General features: G+C 32.0%; 3 protein-coding genes across 4 annotated transcripts; 1 reads left to right on the plus strand and 2 right to left on the minus strand.

The window, feature by feature from the left end:
- Positions 1–436: 436 nt before the first annotated feature.
- Positions 437–4973, plus strand: LOC146950704 (protein LIGHT-DEPENDENT SHORT HYPOCOTYLS 10-like). 2 transcript variants are annotated; one of them, XM_085746671.1, is made up of 2 exons: positions 437–1091; positions 4644–4973. In XM_085746671.1, the coding sequence occupies exon 1, from the start codon at positions 575–577 to the stop codon at positions 1076–1078; it is 504 nt and encodes a 167-aa protein (XP_085602797.1). In that variant the 5' UTR covers positions 437–574; the 3' UTR covers positions 1079–1091; positions 4644–4973. The 2 variants fall into 2 exon arrangements, with proteins under 2 accessions (XP_085602797.1, XP_085602796.1); XM_085746670.1 differs by having other exon boundaries at positions 440–1097.
- A 3880-nt stretch (positions 4974–8853) lies between these two features.
- LOC146950705 (uncharacterized) lies at positions 8854–9530 on the minus strand. The gene is made up of 2 exons (XM_085746673.1): positions 9256–9530; positions 8854–9159 (listed from the first exon to the last, which is right to left on the minus strand). The coding sequence occupies exons 1-2, from the start codon at positions 9392–9394 to the stop codon at positions 8966–8968; spliced, it is 333 nt and encodes a 110-aa protein (XP_085602799.1). The 5' UTR covers positions 9395–9530; the 3' UTR covers positions 8854–8965.
- Positions 9531–10042: 512 nt separating this feature from the next.
- Positions 10043–16324, minus strand: LOC146950706 (uncharacterized). Its single transcript, XM_085746672.1, has 11 exons — positions 14839–16324; positions 12849–13134; positions 12559–12765; positions 12232–12480; positions 11534–12151; positions 11229–11452; positions 10983–11147; positions 10793–10897; positions 10637–10703; positions 10447–10542; positions 10043–10359 (listed from the first exon to the last, which is right to left on the minus strand). Exons 1-11 carry the CDS (start codon positions 16278–16280, stop codon positions 10255–10257), a joined length of 3564 nt encoding a protein of 1187 aa, XP_085602798.1. The 5' UTR covers positions 16281–16324; the 3' UTR covers positions 10043–10254.
- Positions 16325–17327: the final 1003 nt, after the last annotated feature.

The raw sequence follows: 17327 nt of genomic DNA on the forward strand, positions 1-17327 counted from the left end.
TTTTTATACGGCTGTCAATTTATTAATGATTCTCTCACTTATTCTAAATGTATTTTTTTTTTTTTTGTCTTTAAAGTTGACACATTTTGGTTGAAATGGATTCACTTAATTTTTTTTTCCTCATTTCATATCTCTACCATTTCTTACTTTTTTTCTTTCTAAATTCTCTTTCTTTCTCCTTTTCAATGAATGATGGAGATTTCAGTGCACCCTCATGTCACATGAGAGAATCCATTTCCGTTCTGATTATTCAAACATCACTCCTCTTTAGTGATATACTAATATATATATATATATATATATATATATATATATATATAATAATAATAATAATAATAATCATAAATTTTCCATTAAACATAAGAAAGAAAAAGATGAAGAGAAAGCACTATGATGGCCCATAAAATTAATGTCTACTCATTAGCCCAATGACATGATCTCCATCTATGCCTCCACTTCACTCCACACTCCTCTATTCATTTCACCTTTCACCTCCCTTTTTTTCTTCTACATTTACCTACAAAAAGCCAATTAAACATCTCTCTCAATCTTCATTATTCACCATAAACCAAATATGTCTTCAAGTGGAAAGGATTTAGCTGAAGGAGGATCATCAACCTCGCAAGGAATCACACTTAGCCGCTATGAATCTCAAAAGAGAAGAGATTGGAACACTTTTGGTCAATACTTAAACAACCTTAGACCACCCGTTCCACTTTCTCACTGCAATTCCAACCATGTGTTGGAATTTCTTAGGTATTTAGATCAATTTGGAAAAACCAAAGTTCACTTACAAGGTTGTATGTTTTATGGACAGCCAGAGCCACCAGCACCTTGTACATGTCCACTTAGACAAGCTTGGGGAAGCCTTGATGCTCTTATTGGGAGGTTAAGGGCTGCATATGAGGAAAACGGTGGAACTCCGGAGACTAATCCTTTCGCGAGCGGTGCTATTCGCGTTTATCTTAGAGAGGTTAGGGAGTGTCAAGCTAAGGCTAGGGGTATCCCTTACAAGAAGAAAAAGAAGAGCACAAATAAGGGAAATGATGAATCAAGCTCAACCATGCACTTTTCTTGAATTTCCATTCCAAGTAATGGTAATTGATTAATTTTATCTCTTTAATTATCACTCGTTATATACTATGCTTTGCTTACTAAGATGATATTAACTCAAATGAGGTGTTAGCTAGCTAGGATCGAGTTGCTTGTGTATTACTTATATCGCAACCTAAAATTTATTGGTATGAATCTCTAATATGATCTTGGTCCAACAGTGGATCTCATAAACTGACCTATTACAGCATGTTTATTGGATTGTTACTTATTTTTAATAGCAAAATATAAACTAAAAAATAGAGTACAAGAATTACTCCAACTTAATTAAATACAGCCAACTATATATTTATATTTAGCAAATTATATGTACGCACTCAATACTCGACCCAAATTAGAAAAATTACTCCCTACATACACACTCCAAATGAACAATATACCACTTAGTACAAGGAAGACCTCACATTTGATATTTGCAAAAAAATCACTTTTACAATACTGCCTTTGTTAAAATAAAATAAAAAATTACAATACTACCTTCATATGATGATCATCAACCAATCAATACATCAGGAGATATGAGTTAGAAAATATAATTAACCCATTTTGAAGCTTGACATAGTCAAACTACACAATGCCGAAAAGAACAGACATTAATTAAATTGCAATAATATTTAGCTAATTTGCTCCATAACACTGAAAACATATACAAAAATAAAATACACCGATTTGCTATATCAAGTTAAGTAGTTAGCCTCAAGAGGCTACTTTTAGACCCACTTTTTATAGCTAGGTAGGTCCAGTCCAGGGGTTTGTTTATATATATTGACTTATTTGAGTTTATCTACTTACATAAATACTTGTGAGATTGTTTATAAAAAAACAAAAATTATGAGAAGTTGGTTTCAGCTTTTGAACTCATTTGGGTTGGTCTGATGGTGTTGGCTTGAGACCTTGAAGCGTGTTCTTCCTCAATGTCTTGAGTTCAATTCTCCCCGGTGGCAATTTGGGGGGATAGTTTAGCGGGGATAGTTTAGCTTAAAAAAAAACTTATGTGTTGTTGGCTTTAGACCTTAGAGTGTGTTCTTCCTCAAGGTCTTAGGTTCAATTCTCCCCGGTGACAATTTAGGGGGATAGTTTAGCTAAAAAAACATATGTATATCGCTTATGCGATAAGTGTTTATGCTATAAATTGCTAAATAAGTTGTTTATCCAAACAAGTCCTACCTAGAACCACCCTTTATGGCTTTACTTGCAAAAGTATTGGTAATTAGAAAAATGCCATTGAGTATGAATGAACTCCAACATGATTTGTACGAGTAAGGCAATGCACTGATTTAATAATTTTTTTTTTTAAAAAAAAAAAAAATATAAAATTAGATTAGTAAATTCAGCAGACCAAATTCAGTGGTCAATTTTCGTGGATAAAACATTTGTAACATGAAATTAATTCATATACTGGTTGTGTAGAGAGTTTTTAAACTATCAACCATAACATTTACATCATTAAAAGTGATTGATTTTATCATAACCCCTTCTAACATGATATTTTGTTGCAATGTGTGTAAAACTTTATACACGGACAATGCATGAAAATTAAATTTTTTTAACATTTAATTAGCTTTTTCAAATTAAATTAAAATGTTTAACATTGGGAAGATTGAGTTGCTTAATTAGTCGTGCATATACACAAGGATGGAGTCAGGAATTAAACTTCGGGAGGACCAAGTTGAAAGAATAATATATGAGAAAAATATTATTTTTTAAATGCGCAACATATACAAGAAATTTAAGAAATTATATGATATATTCAAAGTAAAATATATTCAAAATTATAAGAAATTTCAAAGATATAAAAAATAAAAAAATATTAAAAAAGTTTAGGGGGACCGTGGCCTCTGCTGCTCTCCTTCTAGCTCCATTCCTGCAATATACACCATACAATAATTACAAACATAGGACTAACTAACTATGCAACTAAAACATTATTTTGTATTACCTTAATTAAATATATTTGCATGATAGCTTTCCCCTAATTTAGCCTTTTTAAGATTCTGCAGATTTTGTGTCCCATGCATGATTGTTCGTGAGATGACATATATACTCTTTCTTAGATTACTAAGCATCAAATAAACAAATGATCGCAAGCATTCTATTACGTTAACATTTAAAACTATAGATGAAAAATGCTTTTTTTATATCCAAATTAGTTTAATATTAGCAGATTCATGATTGCATGGAATCTCTTTGGAGTAAATATGTTGGACAAATTATTAACAACCTTATGCTGCCGATGAAATATTAAATATTTTATTAACCTTAAACAACTAAATTCCCACCATCCTCACCTCTATTATGCCCCACTATATATATATATATATATATATATATATATATATATATATATATAATAAAAATAGAAGATCCATGCAAAGGGTGATTGAGATGTAGCATTTTGTTTTCTACCATGATGACATGTATACTTTGATTGATAAGATCGTGTGTCTGGCATCAGATTATGTGGCTCACACACACAGTATAAGTTTTGTCAATGCTTCTTCTGCACACAGTATATAATGTTTTCTATAGACCATAAAATACGAATATACAGAAACAAGCCATGCATGCAGGGTAAATTATTGTCTGCACAATTAAGTTCTTCTGTCAGTTAGGGTTTTCTTGTTTGTAATGATTTGGTCTAGAATCTTTAGAGGCAGGATCTGGGAATCATATTGATCCCAATAATTCAATTTGAGTGAGGTAAAACTCTACACCCATTGTGTTTGGTGAACATATTGACAAACTTAGAGCATCTTCAATGCTTTGTCCTTTATTGTCAAAAACTTCTAAGAACGTGTTGCATTAGAGTGAAATAAGAGTTTATTTTTACTCATTGGTTCTAGCAGCAAATGCTTGCAAATGAAGAGATTGTTTTCTATATACCATCAAACTTTTTGCGCATACATCCTATCAAAATATGCTATAAATAGATATTGGTAGCATGTTTTAGGAACTAACAAGTGACATTATTGAATGATTTAATGAATGCATGTGTAAAAAAGTTTTACACTATTGATATATACAAATAAAATCCGTTGAAGAAATAAGAAATTGAGTGAGGGAGTATGTAAATATTGAGATCCATTTGAGTTCTTAAAGTGGTTTGTCGAAGCAAAAATTGAGATACTTCTTTTTAATGTAGGATTTTCTTCCAGCTGGTTAGTTTTTTTTTGCCATCTCTCTTGTTTCATTTCTTGACTTGAACTCAAGAAGATAATTTCTTCCCCACACACGTTTCTAAAAACACGCGATCTCTCTGGATTACCTAATTCAAATGTGTAGAAAAGATTTTTTTTTCTTGCAAGCTTGAAAATTGTAATCCAAACAAATCGCGTGTTTTATAAAATGTTAGGGAGGAGAAATCTTCAATATCTTATTAGATGTTTAGAGTATTATGCACATCAGCTCAATTTATGTTTTTTTTTAGGGATTAGCTCAATTTATGTTGGAGAGTGAGGAGTTAATGGAGTAGGTATATTGAAATGCCTAACAAACAACTAATATTGCCATGATCATATCTCCTTTTGCAGGATAATTAGTGTAACATGTATAATCAAATTGGAGTTCTTTCTTTACAAGAGGCACTCTAATGGAGGTTTGGCTTTCTATATTGGATGGGTAAAGTGTTGGCATGCCACTCTTTAATGTTATTTTCTGTCATATATATTTACTCAGCAATTTGTAATATCCTAGTCTAAACTCATTATATAACCGTTGGTTATGCCTTGGTCTATGTTGCATTCGAATACAAGTGATCTAAGTATAGTTTACCTTGCATGCATATTTTTGGGATTGGTTCCATGTAAGTGTTTTTTTACCCAATTCCATTTAAATGTTATTTTGGGTTCATATATTCCAAATATTGTGAGCACATTTAGTTTTTTTTCCCTTCCCATGCATATATTTTAGAAAGAGAATGCTATCAATACAACTTAGACATATGTTGGAGAAAATCCGCACACACAAGGATATTAGAGAGGAGCATACACAACAAAGAAAGAAACAAGGTCATCACACAATAATTTATGTTGTTCAACATCTTTTGCATACGTCCATGAAAACGCAAACGTCACAACAATTATATTCACTATTTTAAGGAGAATGTTAATTATATGGGTCTTGTTAACCAGTGCCCCGGGGCACTAGTTAAAGAACTAAAAGTAGAAAGAAAAATCAAGTTTTGCATTGAAAATAACACTTTTTAACTTTTAAAAAGTAGAATGCACAATTTCCAATACAATATTTCCTTTTATAATTCCTTAACCAGTGCTCCGGGGGCATTGGTTAACATTTCCCTCATTATATATATATAGTGCTCCAAAGGTATTGGTTAAACATCCAAAATAAATAAGTTTTTTCATGAAAAAAGTGTGTAATCATTACTTAATCAAAAGTAATATCTATATTTACAAGACAAAAACTCTATTTGTAGAACCCTCGAGGCACTTAACCCTTGTTTCAAATAAAATTGCAATAATCGCAACACAACCCAAACGGTGTATCATCCTACAAACTTAAAGTACTCTCACTCACTCTCTCTTGTTCTTGGATTAAGATGCTACAATACTTCACAAGACCCCATGTATAGAGGGGGTTCGTGAATGTTGCATTAGTAGATATTAATTATCCCGCATTTACAAGAAGCTTCATTTTCTAAGAGTTCTTCAAGATTCTAGATAGTACATCTCATCACTTTTTTCAAATGTATCTCTGAATTTCAAACCACTTGCATTCATAATAGTTATTGTTTGAAAATTCTAATTGATTTATCAACAAATTCTCCCTCAATTAAAATTTCCAAGAGTTTAAAGATGGTGGGTTGATAATCCAACAGCAACTTTACATAATAGTTATCAAGCAATAATTTAATTGATGTGACAATTTGAAATATTTTGATTGGTTGTGTGTGCAAAATTGTTTTGAATGGTCAACCCACTACCATTAAACTCAATTTCCAAATATTGACGCCATAAAAAAATTAATATTTTTTGAGCAAGTGATGTTCTCATATTGCACTTCCAAGTACTACTTAGTTTAATAAATTATAACCAACAAACATGTACCCTTATGAGAGAGTAAAATGAATTAGTAGCACCCTAGCTAATAACGATAAATGCCAACAAAAATAAATTCATTCTATATTTAAGAAAGACAAATAAAATAAGAACCAATCATAATAAGTAGAGTACATATCTCACATTTGGAAATAAATGCATTCTATTTTTTGACAAAAAATGCATTCCATGTTTGTTAGGTACATATCTCACTTAATGAAAATAATATAATATGTACCAATCAACACTCAACAAAAATAAGTAGTTAATGTACATGGCAAATTTTGAAACAAGCTGAGATAACGACTCGAACTTTCAAGTTCAAAGGTAAATTTCATTCTGAAGCTTGATCTATAACAAAAGCAAAACTATGATACTTGAAATAATGTAAATATAATTTTATAAATTTTGTTATTATTAATTAAAGTGACATTAATCGTCATTTTACAACAATTTTCTAGGGATTTGAGTTCAGCCTCTGAAGTTACAAGATGAAGTTCTCTTATTCGTGAGCTTAAATCAGTTGGTATGAACAATGCATAATATATGTAAGGTACAGGGTTCAAACCTCGGCCACCACCAAAATAAGATAAAGTTATCTTATTAACACCTCAAGTGTATTTTTATAAAGGGAAATGTTAACTTGTGTTCTTGGGACATAAGTTAAGAAACCAAATGTGAAAAAATTTCTTGGAATGCATTCAATACCTTAAAAGTTTAAAAAGTTATGTTTTCAATATAAAATTTATTACTTAATTCTATTTTAAGTTTCTTATCTTGTGTCCTAAAAGCACAAGTTAATATGACCCTTTTATAAATTATATACTTGAGGTATAATTTATAAAAAGGGTTAATAGGCTTTTACCCCCCTGTAATATAGGTGACTTTTGATTTTACCCCCTAGGAAATTTTTTTTTTAGATTCCGTCCTCGTAAAATGAAGATTCTTTGGTTTTGCCCCCTGACCCCAATGAGTCAGCAGAATCTCCTACGTGGCACGTGACGTCAGCAGATTCTGCTGACGTGGCGCGCTGACTGTATAATTATTTTTATTTTTTATTTTTTTTATTGAGGTGCACGTGGCATTTTTGTTTTTTTTTAAATAAAAAAAAATCTGGAAAATTGAAAAATTAATAAAAAAAATTTAAAAATTCTGGAAAAATTAATAAAAAAATTGAAAAAAATATTAAAAAATTGTGGAAAATCGAAAAATTAATTAAAAAAATCTGGAAAAATGAAAAATTAATAAAAAATTGAAAAAAATATTAAAAAATTATGGAAAATTGAAAAATTAATAAAAATGAAAAAAATTGAAAAAAACGGAAAAAATTAAAAAAAATCTGGAAAAATTAATAAAAATAAAATAATCTAATAAAATGAAAAATAATGAAAAAATTCTGAAAAAAATAAAAAAGATTAAAAAATTCTGGAAAAAATAAAATTTCTAAATTTTCTAAAAAAATTAAAATTCTGGAAAAATGAAATTTTCAAAATTTTAAATTTTAATGAAATTTTGGAAAATAAAAATTCTGGAAATTCTCGAAAATAAAAATTCTGGAAAATAAATTTTAATGAAATTTTAAATTTTCGAAAATAAAAATGAAATTCTGGAAAAATGAGCTTAGGTTTTTTGTGTATTTTTCGAAATTTCGAAATTTTCATTAGTATTTTTTCCGGGAATTTTTGTGTATTTATAAACCGGGAACTTTTGTGTATTTATAAACCGAGAATAAGGGAAAAAATACACTGAAAAAACCTAAGCTCGAGATATATACTAATCAAAATTTCGAAAAATACGAATGAAAATTTCAAAAATTTCATTTTTTTAAAAATGATTAATCTTTTTAATTTTTTTTTAAAATTTCAAATTTTTTTTAAATATTTTCGAGAATTTTTTTATTTTCCATAATTTTTTCATTATTTTTCATTTTATTAGATTATTTTATTTTTTAATCATTTTTTATTTTTATTAAATTTTTTCAGATTTTTTTTATTTTTATTAATTTTTTTAATTTTTTCCGTTTTTTTCATTTTTATTAATTTTTCAATTTTCCAGAATTTTTTAATATTTTTCATTTTTCCAGATTTTTTTAAATATTTTTTTCAATTTTTTTATTAATTTTTAATTTTTCCAGAATTTTTTTATTAATTTTTCAATTTTCCAGAATTTTTTAATTTTTTTTAAAAAAAAAACAAAAATGCCACGTGTACCCCCAATAAAAAAATAAACATAAAAATAATTATACAGTCAGCGCGCCACGTCAGCAGAATCTGCTGACGTAGCGTGCCACGTAGGAGATTCTGCTGACTCATTGGGGTCAGGGGCCAAAACCAAAGAATCTTCATTTTACGAGGACGGAATCTAAAAAAAAAATTTCCTAGGGGGCAAAACCAAAATTCACCTATATTACAGGGGGGTAAAAGCCTATTAACCCTTATAAAAATTAGTCCCGTTTAAAACCCGTAAAAGCCCGAAAAAACGCCGGGCTTGAACATAAAAATTAGGCCCGTTTAAAACCGGGTCTTTTTAGCTCGAGCCCGTCGCGGGCTAGCCCGACCGGACCGCGGGTAGCCCGTTTATTTTATAATTATTTTTTAATATTATAATTTATAATTTCCTACAGCCCATAATTTTAATATTATAATTTACTATTTCGATTTAATGTTGATAAACTGATGCAATAGTGTTTGTTTGTCTACATTTTTTTTTTATTTTCTCAACATTTATGACAGCAATTATTTTTTATTACCTTCATAAATAGTTAGAGATAGTAAATTATACATATCAATTATCAAAAACTATGAATAAACTTCAAAAAACTTCCCTATACATGAATCAACTATGTGATGAACATTAAGATCACTTGGTGTTGCTGGAGTCAAGTCTTGATTGTATTCAATTTGGTCATTATCAACCTTGTGATCAGACTTGACACCATCTAGTTCAGCACTCACACTGGTCTTCTCATTAGAATCCTTCTCAGCAACGACATCTATAGATATACAGTTTCAAAATTAATAAATAAACTATAAAGTAATTCCTATAAAAGAAAAAATCAAATACAAAACTAACATAGAATCTGATATACCTGAAACTTCCATTTGAACATCAGTATTACTATCAGAGTCTAATATTATAATTTTGACAGGTTTTTTGATTTTATCGGATTGTAACCTGCGTGACACGTGATTTGTATTCTCTTCTCCCTGTTGCCCTCGTTTAGTCATGGTATTACTCCTATTATGCAGAATTTGTTTATTCTAAAGTAAATTCAATCCAGTGCAAAGATGTACTTCACGAAATTCGTCGAATACTACAAGAATGTTATTCTCACTCAGAAGAGAGACGAGATGAGTAATTATGCAAAATAACTTCACAATTCTACTTAATTGAAATTGAATCAATACAAGGGTTGTTAACATGGACATTATACACAAGTAAATGAGTTATCAAATAAGAGCTGTTACTTTGACGTCAAAATCCGACACCGTTTAAAATACACAACCCGATAGAACTAGTAACATTATTCAATCTTGGACACAATGTCTATTTTAAAGTGGTTGTAATGCATTCTTTTCCAGAAAAAGAAAAGAAACCAGCCTACAGAATTATGGTTTATGACAGCATATTGCTCTTACTTTGATTGTATGATGAAAGTGATGCCAAAGGTCTTTTCCTGTTCTAAACGTTCTCTGTGTTTTACTTAATTTTTCCATGGTACCAGTTTTTTTATTTTTCCTTTAATGGAAGAGACCGTTTATTACCAGATCAGTAACATGTATCCTTCAAATGGCTCTAAATCCATCAGAGAGAATGTAAATCTGTTTTTCGAGTATCGCCGTACACAACTCAAAAATAGTATTACTAATACTGCATAAAAGTAAAACTTGGTGTGTATCAACTGGCAGATGTCAACAGTACTATCAAGTGTCAAAACAATAGGTTAAAATATAGTTTAGAAACAACAAAAGAAAATGGAAAAAAGAAATGTTCAATAAGATGCTGAAGATTCACAGGCAGAGGAAAAAAGGTTTTAACAAAAGCAAACTCCATTGTTAGTTAACAGAATAGAGAGGAGATATATATATCAAACATTTTTAGTTCCTTGAATAAATTCAAGAATCAAACTTGCACAACGTTGTCGGACGTTTATAAGTTCATCCTCATCGAATGGCTCAGGATTTCCAAATATCTGAATGAATTTTGAATAAGATAAGATTAGCACATCAACATTAAAAAAAACAATTAAATAACATAACTTGTTAAAAAATTATATTACCTTCTTCCATGAATCAATAATCCCATCAGATACAATTTTCAACATATGTATCATAATATAGTAGCCGCACTCATAACTCTCGGGTTGTCTTTGACACTAAATTTGAATACCAAAGGTGAATTTAGTAATTAAAAATTATATATAATAAAGCAGCTTTTATAAATTATAAATGAAATTTAAAACAACTTACGACAGGGACAATCCATGTTGGCTTCTTCTTTTGAACACCTTGCAGCTTATGATATCCATCCAAAGCTCTATGATAGTATTAATTTAACAATAAGTTATATATTTGTGTCATAAAACATATCACAGTCCATGTATAATAAATAAACTAAACACTTACGAATCAACAGTTTGAATAATATTTTTATCTGGCTTTCTTTCCAGCGAACATAGGAATACTACATTATTCTTCTTAGGACAAATAATGAGCAATTGCCAATGACGACTACATTGAAGAACAAACAGTTAGGTAGATATTGAATACAATTGTATCCATTATAAGCGATGAACTACAATGAACATGTACTTACTTATTGTAATAAGGTGCTAGGTAACACTCTTTTTTATCATCGCATAACTTATTTTGTATGTAGGCCTCAGCATTACTTGGATCATGTTGACTTTGAATGAAACATGGATCAATAAATCCATATAAGTCACTCTTACCCACATTAATTGAGAGGCGATTCAAATACCTAAAATATTGAAATTGAAGTAAATATTAAGTATAAATGATAATTAAATAGTTAGCTAAGTTTATAAAAAAAGGAACTTACGTTAACCACAATCGTAGAATAGTTATGGATAACTCTTGTTTACCCATACACAACTCCATAATATCTCTCTGTGAGAGCCAAAGAGACTTCATTCTATCATGTTCCAACTCAAGCTTTATAGATTCTGACATACACATCGCCTTTAAAACCAATTGTTGAACAGAATCTAGTTGAGGGTTTGACCTTTTGGGTGAAACATTGTCTTTTTCATATCCATCAACATCCTAAACATTTGAGATTGAACATTAATTAACATATTCAAGAGGTTTCAAGTGTAAATAGTGATAGACATATGTAATGAATACCTTATCAGAAACAATCTCCACAAGTCTTTTTGGCCATTGAATAAAATTGTTGAGGGCCTGCCCAACCGTTTCCACCTCATCAGTGGGCATAGGCACTTGAGCGTTAGCATCTAACACCTCGCTAACAACCACCCTCACCATATCATTTTCTAGTATCTGATTATGTATGGTAGACCCCAACTTGTAAATATTGCCATAGGCCACTGCATGAAGAAAATCATCAACATACAATTCACATCGTTCTGGGATTTCATCCTCCTCTGGTATAGGAGGCACAACGGAAGAACTACCCTTTGTGCTCGCAGGTACAACGGTATTAGGAGAGTGGGTTGGGAAATTCGAGGGTTTTTTAGAGAAACCCATAGCTTCCAGATCCTGCATCAATTCCTCTTTAATTTGCTGAGTAAGCTCCACTTTTATGGTCTTCAATTGTTCACTACTAAAAACAGGTGGGGTGGAATCACGTGAAAGTGGTCCAAAGTATTGCTTAATACCCACACCTCGACCAACACCACGAACAAAACCAGAGTGCTCAGGTTTGCCAATGGCTTCTGCCAAAATATCTTTACGTCCTTGTGGAACAAAAGTTCCTTGAGCTGTTTTCTCGACCAGAGAATCCTAAAACATATTTAAAAAATATTTTAGAAAATTGTGAGTTGGTTGTATAATTACAAAATTAGAGTTGCGTATTTACTTACAATTTTCTCGGCAATAATGCGTGAGTCCTCTGATGTGTAATCTCCTGATGGCTTTTGTCGGGCTCTCTTCCATTGCTCATGGCGTGCTGGTGGAGATGGAGGTGCAGCTACCGAATCACCCAATGAATCTTGCTTTTGTTTTAACTTCTCTTGCATTATCTTCTCTTGGAGCAACTCATATCCCCCACGAGACAATCTGTGAGGGGTTGTATGATGAGCCGAACTCATTTGAGCTTTCTTTCTTATCTCCTATTATGCATACACGCGAATTAAATTTGGTACTAAAAATAAATTTGGTTGACCAACTAAATTATAAGTTCAAGTAACCTGAAAGGCAGGGTCCAGTCGCATCTGAACAAACGCTTGCCATGTTTCCTCATCAAGAAAATTATAGGCCTCGAGAGGCGATTGTCCCCTAAGATCCCCATGTATATATCTAGAAGTCAAATTAGTCTTAAATGCCCTCCAACGCTCGCCCACATATGCAATCCATTTCTTTCGTAAGAAGCCAGAATTAGGAACATCCCATATTTTCTATATTACACAACAAGATGGAGGAGTTAGTGAAGGACAATAATATAGTTAAGTACAACATTTACAAAAATAATTACAATTACCAGGATCTCTGTCCAAATTTCATCCTTCACATTCGCATCTACGGAATCCCAATCTTCTATCAAAATACTGATTTTGCTTCGACCAAGGAAACCCAAATAACTCTTGAACTTTGTCTTGTTTTCCCCTATTGATTTCCCAGTTGATTGATCAAATTCAATCGGTATCCTTTGTCCATCAGTACGGTCAAGTGCTAACTTCTTCATCAGTGTGGGACCTCTAACTTTCTTTTTGGTAGACTGAGAATCTAACCTGCTTCGGGAAGGAGCTGATACATCATCCATGTGTCTATTTAAACAACAATAATAGTCATAAGTCAGTAGCTCTTCTAAATGATGGACAAATAACATGAGACAAAAACTATCATATACGGATAAAATCTACTGTAAGCAATCAAAATATATATTATTGGTAAAGTAAAAATTATTGAGATATACTCATGGATAAAAACCATTGTAAGCAAACAAAGTAAAAATTATTGAAATAAAACTATCATATGTGGATTTTTTTGTCGGACTATCACATATAGATAAAAACAACTACGAGTAATCAAAGTAAAAACTACGGTTCAATTTTCTAAGATGGTCAAGCTAGAATATACTCTCATATCTCCTTTTTATGATCATCACGAGTGGCATATTGAAATAATCACAGGCATACCCATCAAACACATTCTTCAATCAAGAGACTTAGAAAAATACCTAAGTAATTTCGTGGCTGCCTTAGGCCCGAAATCATCATATATAATATTATGAATTTGCGCTTCATGCAAATTTAAGTAGGTAGGTTGTAGATAACTCGGAGAACAAGGCATGAACTATAGTTACTACTGAGTTACCATATGAATTAATTATATCCGGCAGAATAAAGAGGAATGAAAGTATATAAGATTCACAAGAGCAGGGCCAATTAGATAAGAGAAATGTTATTTGAACAAGAAGAACAAAATTGCTGTTCAGCATGTTTTGATTTTTTTATTGCTTTTTTTTTCTCTCTTTTTTCTTTCAGTCATTGGTGTCGGAGTACAGAGTTGGATTTTGTATGTTCAAATAACATCACTTATTATATAATAGAGGGAAATAATGGAAACAACACATTAAGGAAATAGAAATTTGGAGAGAATGGAAGAAGCAGGTAAAAGTAAAAACTTTTGCGAAGTGTTTCTTTCCCAAATGCATTTGAGATTTGTTTGTTTCAATCATTCAATGAAGTTGTTCTTTCCGACCCCCTGTTTGTCATCAGTTTAGGTAGTAATAGTTATTCTTTGCAGTGAGTTCTTAACATAATAACCATATTCCATAACTTGAATCAACACTCTTGTTTTTCCATAACTTGAATCACACACTCTTGTTTCTAAAACATATCTTATACACCTAATAGAAGCATGATCAGATATCAAAATTTATGCTTCATATATTTCAAATGAATTAAAGCATAGCAAAGAACCTACAAGTTAAATGGTCATCACAGGTAATGTTAAGTGGAATTCAATAATTCATTTTTATCTACAACATATACAAAACAACATCCCACATCAAGCAAGAACTACTGATGTTCTCTACTCTATCTAAACAACCTACAATTCTACATCAACCCAAAAGTAACAATAAGGCCCACTGGCCCAGTATGGATAAACAGCTTAATTCACAGCTTATTGCATAAACGCTTATCAACATAAGCACTTGTGTATAAGATATTTCTATAACAAAAGATAAAATGAAGTTAAATTGTTTCAAGATAAGCTATAAGCTATTTTCATAAGTTTTGCCAAACAGTCTCACGAGTCACAAGTGTTTATGCTAGTAGATAAGCTCAAATAAGGCAAAACAAACAAGCCCTAACAAGACAGTGCATAAAACAAACACTAAATAATGCAGTCACTAATTCACTCACTAATGCAGTCACTAATTCACTCACAATAAGCAGAAAACTCCTGAGAAGCACAAATTTGTATGGTTAAAAAGAAAACAAAGAAAGAAATAGAAGACTCACTTTGAGTTGTTGGTTTTTTGCAGCTGCATTCTCTGAGAATCCTTTGAAAATTGCATCCTCTGAGAATCCTCCGGAAATTGCATCCTGGGAGTCTGGGAATCCTTTGAAAATTGCATTCTCTGAGAATCCTTTGAAAATTGCATCCTCCGAGAATCCTCTGGAAATTGCATCCTCTGAGTCCGAGAATCCTCTGGAAATTGCATCCTCTGAGTCTGAGAATCCTTTGAAAATTGCATTCTCTGAGAATCCTCTGGATATTGCACCCTTTGAGTCTGAGAATCCCTTGAAAATTGCATCCTCTGAGAACCCTCTGAAGATTGTATCCTCTGAGTTTGCTCCTCTAAAAATTGCATCCACCGAATCTGAGAATCCTTTAAAAATTCCATTCTCTGAGAACCTTCTGAAAATTGCACCCTCTGAGAATCCTTTGAAAATTGCATCTTCTGTTTCTGCATTTTCTGTTTCTCCAAATCCACATTTTTCCGCTGCTTCGACGATTCCACTCTTTCATGTACTTCACTAAGCTTCTCCATAGCATTTGTAACCTCTCTATACCCTAATTCCCTATCCTTTCTTCCTGCAACTTCTCTGTGCCCTAATTCCACATCCCTTCTTCTTCTCTTCCTCTTCTTACTCTCATTGCTCACCTCTGAATCATATGCTTCGTAATTGAAATCCGAATCATCGGAATCCGAATGATCGGAATCCGAATTATCAACCTCCACTTCAGCTGCTGCAGCAGCAGCTGCAGCAAAAGCAGATAAATTTCTCCGAAAACGTAAGTCCCCCGCGCTCTCCGGAGACGATGTCGCTGTCACTGACGCCGGTCGTTTCTGAGATGATACATTCCGGCGAAAACGTGACTCCTCCTCCGCACTCTCCGACGACATTCTCACCTCCGCAGGTTGTTTCTGAGTGTTCTGAGTGCTCTGAGCACCAGATCGACGACCTACCGGTGCCAGCGCCCATGCCGGAACATCCAACGTCGGTTCAACCGGCGGCGAGACCTTCTTCGCCGGTAAACCATCTCCAAGTACGGAATCAAGTTTCTCGAAAAACACCCATTCATCATCGTAAAACTCGTTTTCCGAAACCCTAGCTTTTTCAATCGCGTACTTCTTCTTAAGCGCTTCGAATCGATTTTTGCAATGAACGTATGTGCGACGCTCTTTTCTAGAGTAACCGTGATGGTCATTGATGGTTTTCGCTATCTCTTTCCAGTGATACTGACGCAAATATTTGCGGTTATGCGTTTTGGAAAGTTTGCCCCATGCATCGATGAGTGTGAATGTGGCATCGTTGGACCAACCGTCTTCAAGTACGGCGGATGAAGACGGAGATGGTTGAGCTTCGGTGACGAACTTCATGATTTGTGGTGGTGTTGGTTGTTTTTGTTGGGGTTTGTGCTTTTCGAATCGGTTAGCGGTGTGAATTCGTTTCATCTGGGAAATTATGCTAGTAATAATATTCTATGACGTTAGGGTTTAGGCGATCTAAAAGTGGGGAAGTGTTTTCAAAACTTTACCTCTCAAACTTTTCTCTCACACAATTTTCAATACAATTTTAAGTTTGTCTTTTTCTAATAAAGTAAGGACAGTTTAGTAAAAGCGTTATATCCAATGATTATTTCATTCCATTTCTTAATCCGTGTGTCAAAGCCTAAAACGACACTCATTTTGAAACGGAGGGAGTACTTTTTTTTACAAAAATAAATGAAATTCATAAATTTAAATGATAGATTATATCATATAAATTTAAAATTGCTACAAACAAATATTATATCATATAAATTTAAAATTGCTACAAACAAAAACAATAATTCTGCGAACAGACTCACAACATCTGTGATAATAGCATAAAATGGCATAGTACATGTGTTACAAATATGACTATATTCGAGTCTTTTGAATACTCATGACGTCAAAGTCATTGATTGAATATGCACTTGCTCGAAGTTAATCTTTCAGAGTCATGCAAAAACGACGAAATCACAAAAACATACGAAATAAAAATGAAAATATATGGAAATCGCTTATTCAACTACAGAAGTAAGAAAAGCACAATTCGAAGATGTGATTTCGGGTCAAAATTGACCCTAAATCACCCCTTAAATAAATCAGGAAAAAATGGTGACGGTTAAGGTTTGAGAATGAGAGAAAAAAATCTTTGAATTTAATTAGTATACTATATTTTTGTAAGAAATTCAATTAGTATACTATCAATGTATGATTATTTTACACACATACTTTTAATGATGTGTTATCACGTCACTTTAATGTAACAAAGTGTCATTCGACAAAAATCGAAATGTGAATAATAGCACCAACCAACGGACAAGAAATGGGTAAGCCCAATAGATTTCTTTTAAAAATTTATAGAAATAGATTCCTCAGAAAGAAAAAAAAAACTTATAGAAATAGTAAAATAAATTAATTAATATCAGTTCATAATAAGTTTACACAACAATTTTTTGTCAAAAAAAAGTTTAC

This window comes from Medicago sativa, chromosome 2, assembly GCF_051527215.1.
Source record: "Medicago sativa cultivar Bolivia chromosome 2, Bolivia_mono, whole genome shotgun sequence".
Classification (NCBI taxonomy): Eukaryota; Viridiplantae; Streptophyta; class Magnoliopsida; order Fabales; family Fabaceae; genus Medicago; species Medicago sativa.